Raw genomic sequence first — 8,559 nt, 5'->3', positions numbered from 1 at the left:
ATGCTTTTGTGATTGTTAATGAATTTTAGGCCTCCTTCACACATGCAGACCGTTTGTCTGTTTTTCATCCATCCATCCATTGATGTATGAAAAACGAACATCTATACTCCTCTATGGAAAAATGGATGTAAACAGGTGATCATCTGTTTACATCCCTTTACATCCGCATTTGTCAACTTCAGTTTTTTGATCTGATCAAAGCCCTATTTTTGTTCTGTTAAAAAAAAACAAAAAAAAAACGAATGGATGAAAATCAGACGTAAATGGACAAACGGTCCATTTTTGCATCCATTTTTGCATTGGTAGTGGATGTAAAAAACTGATGTAAAAATTGATTGTAAACTGATCAAACACTGATGAAAAACTGATGTAAACTGAAGAAAAACTGATACAAACTTCCCTTTTTTCTTTGAAAAAAAGTGACTGAACTGATGAAACAAACGGTCCACCCGTGTGAAAGGAGCCTTATGCATTTTTGTGAGCACTAATGAATTTTATTTATTCAAGAGGCTAATACACACTATAGAAGAATATGCTTTGTTCATTTTTATTTCAGAGGTTTACAACCACTTTATCTTTGTCTGCTGAATTAGTTTATATTGGTGAATAGCTGAGTTTCATTTTTAATTTTTTTAAATTTATGTGGGAGGGTAAGTTATATATCTGCAGCAATCCTGGCTGCTAATACACTTTCATTATATTTTCTATACTATTATTTGTTTAGTGTTGTATTTATGAATATATGATCATTTGGATAATTGATGTTCTTGGTAGTGGTCCCTTTAGACATTTTGCTGTCTGGGGTTTAAAAATCATAAATTAATCAAATTCCCAGTGTACACTGATTGAGCTTTCCATTTTCTCCAAAGCCCTATAAAGGTTTGTGGTGTGTACAGTACATAAATCTATAAATAATAAAAACCAACGTAGAGGTGAAAAGTTAAGAAGGCATACAATGTATTTTTAAAATTCCTTCTTTCTTTTTTACATTATAGTGCTTTAAAAGATATGTTTGAAGATCATTGGTATAAGTCTACATCTACTCACAGGTAAAATAGCGACAAGATTGTAAAATAAATGTTCTTTCTTTTCACACTCAAATTCCAGCAATCATATTACTAATGAGTCACTAGTATTCTATCTGGACAGCTGTGACTTGTTCAAGGTTTAATCTTTAATTATCCAAATTAGATTGAATATACTTGCATAAAAGGTTAATTCATAACAAATATTACAAAAAAAAGTGAGTCAGCCCTGCATGAGCTCTTAATAAAGGAATTCTGAGCGTCTGGGACATATTTTCCTTTCTGACAGGAACTGAATAGAGCGATCAGGGCAGTGGAAGGGGGCAGTGGGGGGGATTGGGTAGAATGTTAACCACTTGCACTGCAGAGGATTTACCCCCCTTCCTGACCAGACCATTGTTTGGGATATGGCGCTGCATTACTTTAACTGACAATTGAGCGGTCATGCAATGCTGCACCCAAATGAAATTTGTGTCCTTTTTCCCCACAAATGTAGCTTTCTTTTGGTGGTATTTGATCGCCACTGCGGTTTTTTATTTTTTGCGCTATAAACAGAAAAAAACCTATATTTTTGACTTTTTGCTATACAGGTGAAACTCGAAAAACTAGAATATCGTGCAAAAGTTCATTTATTTCAGTTATGCAACTTAAAAGCTGAAATATATGAGATAGACTCATTACATGCAAAGCAAGATAGTTCAAGCCGTGATTTGTCATAATTGTGATGATTATGGCTTACAGCTCATGAAAACCCCAAATCCACAATCTCAGAAAATGAGAATATTACATGCAATCAATAAAACAAGGATTGTACATAGAACAATATCGGACCTCTGAAATGTATACGCATGCATATGTACTCGGTACTTGGTTTGGGCCCCTTTTGCAGCAATTACTGCCTCAATGCGGCGTGGCATGGAAGCTATCAGCCTGTGGCACTGCTGAGGTGTTATGGAAGATCAGGATGCTTCAATAGCGGCCTTCAGCTCTTCTGCATTGTTCGGTCTCATGTCTCTCATCTTTCTCTTGGCAATGCCCCATAGATTCTCTATGGGGGTTCAGGTCAGGCGAGTTTGCTGGCCAATCAGGCACAGTAATCCCACGGTCATTGAACCAGGTTTTGGTGCGTTTGTCAGTGTGGGCAGGTGCCAAGTCCTGCTGGAAAATGAAGTCAGCATCCCCATAAAGCTCGTCTGCGGAAGGAAGCATGAAGTGCTCCAAAATCTCCTGGTAGACAACTGCGTTGACCCTGGACTTAATGAAGCACAGTGGACCAAATCAACACAGACTGTGGAAACTTCACACTGGACTTCAAGCATCTTGCAGTGTGTGCCTCTCCATGCTTCCCCCATACTCTGGGTCCTTGGTTTCCAAATGAGATGCAAAAGTTGCTCTCATCAGAAAAGAGGACTTTGGACCACTGAGCAGCGGACCAGGTCTGTTTTTCTTTAGCCCAGGTAAGACGCTTCTGACATTGTAGTTCAGGAGTGGCTTGACAAGAGGAATACGACATGTGAAGCCCATGTCCAGGATCCGTCTGTGTGTGGTGGCTCTTGATGCACTGACTTCAGCCTCAGTCCACACCTTGTGAAAGTCCCCAACACTTTTGAATGGCCTTTTCTTGACAATCCTCTGCAGACTGCGGTCATCCCTGCTGCTTGTGCACCTTTTTCTTCCACGCTTTTCCCTTCCACATAACTTTCTATAAATGTGCTTTGATACAGCACTTTGGGAACATCCGGCTTCTTTTGCAATTACCGTTTGAGTCTTTCCCTCCTTATGGAGGGTGTTAATGATGGTTTTCTGCACAACTGTCAGGTCAGCAGTCTTTCCCATGATTGTGATTCCTACTGAACCAGACAGAGAGACCATTTAAAGGCTCAGGAACCCTTTGCAGGTGTTATGGCTTAATTAGCTGATTAGAGTGGGACACTTTGAGCCTAGAATATTGCACCTTTTCACAATATTCTAATTTTCTGAGATTGCGGAATTGGAGTTTTCATGAGCTGTAAGCCATAATCATCACAATTATAACAAATCACGGCTTGAACTATCTTGCTTTGAATGTAATGAGTCTATCTCATATATTAGTTTCACCTTTTAAGTTGCATTACTGAAATAAATGAACTTTTGCACGATATTCAAATTTTTTGAGTTTCACCTGTAAAACATATCCAGTAAAAAAAACTTTAAAAATCCAATTTCATCATAAATTGAGGCCAAAATGTATTCTGCTCCATGTCCTTGCTAAAAAAAAATACCAATACATGTAAATAAATTGGTTTCCATGAAAATTATAGCGTCTACAAATGGTGATAGATATATATATATACACTGGAATTAGTTTTTTTTTTTTTTTACTAGTAATGGCAGCGATCAGCAACTTATAGCGGGACTGTGGGACTGCGGCAGGCATTCTGACACTGAGGGGGACTTACTAAGTGCCACTGACATCACAACTGACAATAATACAGTGATCAGTGCAAATAAAAAGCACTGACACTGTATTAATGGCACTGGGTAGGAAGGGGTTAACATCTGGGGCAATCAAAGGGTTAACTGTGTGCTGTTTTACTATTTTGTCCGTTTGTGCTTTACTGTGTAGGCACACTGCTTTGTTTGGCTCTGTTTGTTTACATACAGACCTCTCTTCTGTCAGTGCTCCTCGGCGATTGGCGGGTGCTGGCCATAGGGCAGTCAGGAAGCAGTTAAAGGAAAGTAAGAATATCCTTTTGGGGAGGGCAGCACTAAAGTGTACCCGTTGTTTGCTCTGCATGGGCAAAGCACAGGTTTACTTTACAGCATTGCTGTAATTGAGACATGCTGAAGCAGAGGTGGGAGGACATTTAGTCAATAAACTAGTATATAGTGAACTCCTAGAATAATCTCAGCTCATAGTAGAATGACAGGGGGTTATTTATTAAAATTGGAGAGTGCAAAATCTGGTGCAGCTTTGCAATCAGTTTCCAGATTTTAGCGTCAAAACTTAATTGAACAAGATGAAGTTAGAAGCTGACTGGCTACCATACACAGCTGCACAAGATTCTGAGTGCACCAGTTTTAGTAAATCTACCCCACGATGTTCACAGCCAGCTTTCCTGCTGTGGCTAGTATAAGTGCCCTGTGGAGTCTTGATGGTGCAAAAATGGTGGGTCAGACTTGTACTGATTTTCACATAATGATAAAGCAGATGTCCTTTAAAAGACATTGACATTATGTATTCAGTCTACAAAGAAAATAGTTATAATAGAAAAAGAAAAGAAAAAAGTTATCATAAATTATGATGAATAAAATCCTTTTTTATTAATACATTAGGCATGGGCATGCAAATAATGACACCTTCCTGCAAACTTTTCATATTCTGGCATTTTCTAAACTTCAAGGTGTATCAGTAGTGCTATTTTTAAGCATTTTAATAATGTATTTGATTTCAACGATTGGAAACCTGCTTATTACATCTCTTGTTTGCCTGGCCTCTACGCTGCACACTCCCATGTATTTCTTTCTGTGTAACCTTTCAGTACAAGACATTCTTTATATTTCCTCCATTTTACCAAAGCTCATGGCTATCACAGTGACAGGGGACACCAGCATATCATTCCCTGGCTGCATAATGCAGATGTTCATGTTTGTATTCTGCCTGGATGCAGAATTTTTCCTTCTGACCTCAATGGCTTATGATCGCTATGTAGCTATTTGTAAACCCCTTCACTATTCTGTGATCATGAACAACAGACTCTGCTTTCTGCTGAATGTTTTATGTTGGATTGCCGGAGGATTAAATGGCATGATGCATTCACTGATGGTGTCGAAGTTATCATTTTGTAAGTTACAGGGTATTAACCATATTTTCTGTGAACTTAAAACGATACTAGCAATCTCTTGCTCAGATACATCAAAAATTATTACTATTATTTTAATTGAGGGATTATTTATTGGGATAATTCCATTTTTTCTCATAGTGGCCTCTTACGTATTTATCATATCTACCGTTTTAAAAATCCACACATTAGAAGGTAGACTCAAGACCTTCTCCAGTTGCTCTTCTCATTTGGTCATTGTTATGTTACTCTATGGAACATCACTTGGGTTCTACATGAAACCAGATTCAGAATACTCTCAAGAGTCAGACAAACTCCTTTCTCTACTATACATTGCTGTGGTTCCAATGTTAAACCCATTAGTGTATAGTCTGAGGAATAAAGAGGTCCTAAATGCCATGAAAACATTTTTGAAAAGTACCCATATTAATCATAAGCAGTCATTACATTAAATTTTGATGGACTGCTACCCTTCGCGATATCCAATTCTCCCTGTTAAAGGCAGTTTACATTTTCAAATGTTTTCATTGTTTTAGCTAGGCATTGGTGTAGTTATACTACCTGTGTTGTTTGTTTGCGTTACCTTGTAATGATGAACTCACATGTTGTGGCTGCAGTTTTTAGTGTCATGGCTGACTGATTCCTCTTTTTCCATTTATTGCTGCATCTAGCCTTCCCTACTCACCAAAGGGACAGCCAACGTCTTGTACTGGGACACATAGCATTCAGTGTATTGGCTTGGCTTTTTCCTATCTGGTTTATTTGCTAAACCTGGAGAGTGCAGAATCAGGCTCACTTCTGCACAGAGCACATCTCATGTTTGAACACAATCATTTTCTGCCACAGGAATGTGAAGAATTACTATACTATAGGCTGCTCGTACAGGGCATCAAATGATACAATGAAACTACATGATTAATGCACACCTTAAGTGGGTGAAAAACAAAAGGTGCAGGTAGAAAGGTGTATAATACTTTTGAATGCAACATTTTTCTAAAGCTTTCAAATGAATAAATCTCAATGTGGTAGAGTCTACATACAGTAATTAGACTATTAAATCCAATGGCTGAAAGATGTAGTGCACTGTTAAAAGGGAATAGATGAGACCATGGTTACTTTGATAAGTATTAGCAATCTAAGCATTCTTTTGTAAGTGTTCCTATATTTTCATGTATAACCTTTAAATGCTACATGCTATTCAAAGGGTATGTGTCTATAAGCATCTTTTATTCAAGTTTTTTATAATTATTTAGTCTAAGGCTACATGAGCTCTTGGTTGTCTTATTGTCCAACTTTTATAATATAAAGTAGTTTTTTCTCCTGCTACTGTATTTTTATATTATTATTGACAGCATGTGTCCCCCTGGACAATACCAGGCCACATGTATTCAACATGCGGTGGGGGGGGTGTATTACTATATTGATGAGGACAAGGGCCTCATAACCCTGGGTCAGTGGTTGTGTGGAGGAAGATGAAAGAAAGAGCGCACAAACCTTGCACATTACCTCAATAAATAGTGACTAATTTTATTAATAAGGAAATATACTCACAAAGTGATGGTATAACAGGCATAAGTAACCATAATCCAAACAGGGTTACAGGTAAATCGAAAAGGTAGGGGGGTGTAGGCTAACGCGTTTCGAAGGGTGCTCCCATCTTCATCAGAGCTGATAAAAAAACAAATGCATATACAAATACAAATTCCCCTCAAACTATTTACATGAATCATGATGGTATAACAGGTGGTGATACTGTTAGATGAGCATAGCAATACACATGAAAATACTCATGGTAATACACATGTATTTTTGGACATTTTATTTTTTTTGTGAGTATATTTCCTTATTAATAAAATTAGTCACTATTTATTGAGGTAATGCGCAAGGTTTGTGCGCTCTTTCTTTCATCTTCCTCTACAGTTTTATTAAGCTTCCCCAGCTTCATGATAGAGCTGCACAACCTCTGATCACCAGCGGATAAACACACAACACGCTGCTTGTCACTAACGCCTGTTTGATCTGAGTCTTTGAGCGCAGGAGATAATGGATCTTTGGTGACTTCTCTCAGTGGTTGTGTGGGTCTGTGGGTGGGGCTTATCAGAATCTGAAATACTTCTACATGAATGAGTAGGGGTACATAGTACTTCTACTCATTAAAAAAATGTAAAGTGTAAATAAGCACACGTAAAGTTTTTGACAAGTCCTTTAATAAAACAAAAAAATGTCTCATGGTATTTCATTATCAGTCACATCATTCAGCAATGCAGATCCATATCAGTCATGATACCCGGCTCCTGCTGACCGCTGAAGGTAAAAAAAAATTAAAAAAACAACTATTGGCACATATCGCTTCCTTTAGCTGAATGACAGTTTCACTCCCATAGCTTCCAAAGGACCATTCCTTCTCTCTAGCTTATGACAACTATCTGCTAGACCAAGGTTTAGTCAACCTCCAGACTCTCCATCCTAGTCCTTACAGCAGGAGCTTGTCATCAAGAGCAGATTTTGTTCTTCATGATCCAGTCTTCAACCTGTTCCTTGATCTTACATTACCTGTAGTTACTGTATGTACCCTTAACTATGTATAAATTGGGCCTCTTAGAAAATTGAGGCTTTGGGACAATTACTGCACCAGTCGCTGTCTGTGTGAGCAATTAATTCTTGCTTCTCTTGCCATTAATACTCTTTTTGACTGCTACCAGGAATACTCCACAATTTTAGGTGCCTGATCTACTTCTGATCTACCACTGCATCATCCTTTTGATTGCCAAATTGATGTTCTCCCTGGTACGTCACTACTAGGGAGAAATTCAGATGCCAATCTCGCACCATACTGAAATCAATAGGAGACAACACCCCCATTCAATATTTTGGGGGGCTTTTGAAAGAGTATGTGTGCATTTTTATAAGAAGCCAGCAATGAAATTTCAATTAAACTGTTTCATTGTTTTCTTTGTAAATGCCTCTTTTGCTATAACATATCCTACAGGAATAATTAGAGATGAGCGAAGTATTCAAAAATTCGATTAGACTGATTCGGCGAATTCGTGGAAAAATTTCGATTCGAGTCGAATATATTCGCTGTGAATTTAACTTAAAAAAGGGTGTTTCTAGGCTTCAGAGAGACTTAATATTAGTGCTGAACACTGTACCTTTAATTTAAATGCCCTTGGAGTCTGCTGGGGAAGAGAAATAATACTGTCAGGCAGTATGACATGCAGATGAGTGCCGTCGATCTTAGAATCACCGCACACTTCACTCATTTGGGCAGTCACGGGGCCAAAACCAGAGTGTGGAGCCACAGTGTGGCGGTGGAGGCAGCAGCAATGGGAGGCCATACAGCACCCTATGACAAAAATGGAAACCACCAGCAGTGTGAGGAGACCTGAAAGTGGCACATGGCAGAGTGTGGCGATAGAGACAGCAGCAATGGGAGGCCGTACAGGGACCCATGACACACTCTGGACCTGGCAGCAGCATGAGGAGGCGGTACAGGGGCCCATGGCAGATTACGGGCCTGGCAGCAGCATGAGGAGTCGGTACGGGGGCCCATGGCAGATTACGGGCCTGGCAGCAGCAATGGGAGGCCGTACAGGGACCCATGACACACTCTGGACCTGGCAGCAGCATGGGGAGGCGGTACAGGGGCCCATGACAGATTACGGGCCTGGCAGCAGCATGAGGAGTCGGTACGGGGGCCCATGACACACTCT

General features: G+C 39.3%; 1 protein-coding gene across 1 annotated transcript; it reads left to right on the top strand.

Annotated features, from left to right (window-relative positions):
• Positions 1-356: 356 nt before the first annotated feature.
• LOC149440375 (olfactory receptor 5V1-like) lies at positions 357-5,298 on the top strand. The gene is made up of 2 exons (XM_089658750.1): positions 357-367; positions 4,365-5,298. The coding sequence occupies exons 1-2, from the start codon at positions 357-359 to the stop codon at positions 5,296-5,298; spliced, it is 945 nt and encodes a 314-aa protein (XP_089514876.1).
• Positions 5,299-8,559: the final 3,261 nt, after the last annotated feature.

The sequence above is a fragment of the Staurois parvus genome, unplaced genomic scaffold, assembly GCF_062004578.1.
Source record: "Staurois parvus isolate SC_StPar_1 unplaced genomic scaffold, SC_StPar_1.0 ptg001090l, whole genome shotgun sequence".
Classification (NCBI taxonomy): Eukaryota; Metazoa; Chordata; class Amphibia; order Anura; family Ranidae; genus Staurois; species Staurois parvus.
The sequence above is the reverse complement of the archived record's forward strand: the minus strand, read 5'-3'. Positions and strand labels throughout refer to the sequence as shown.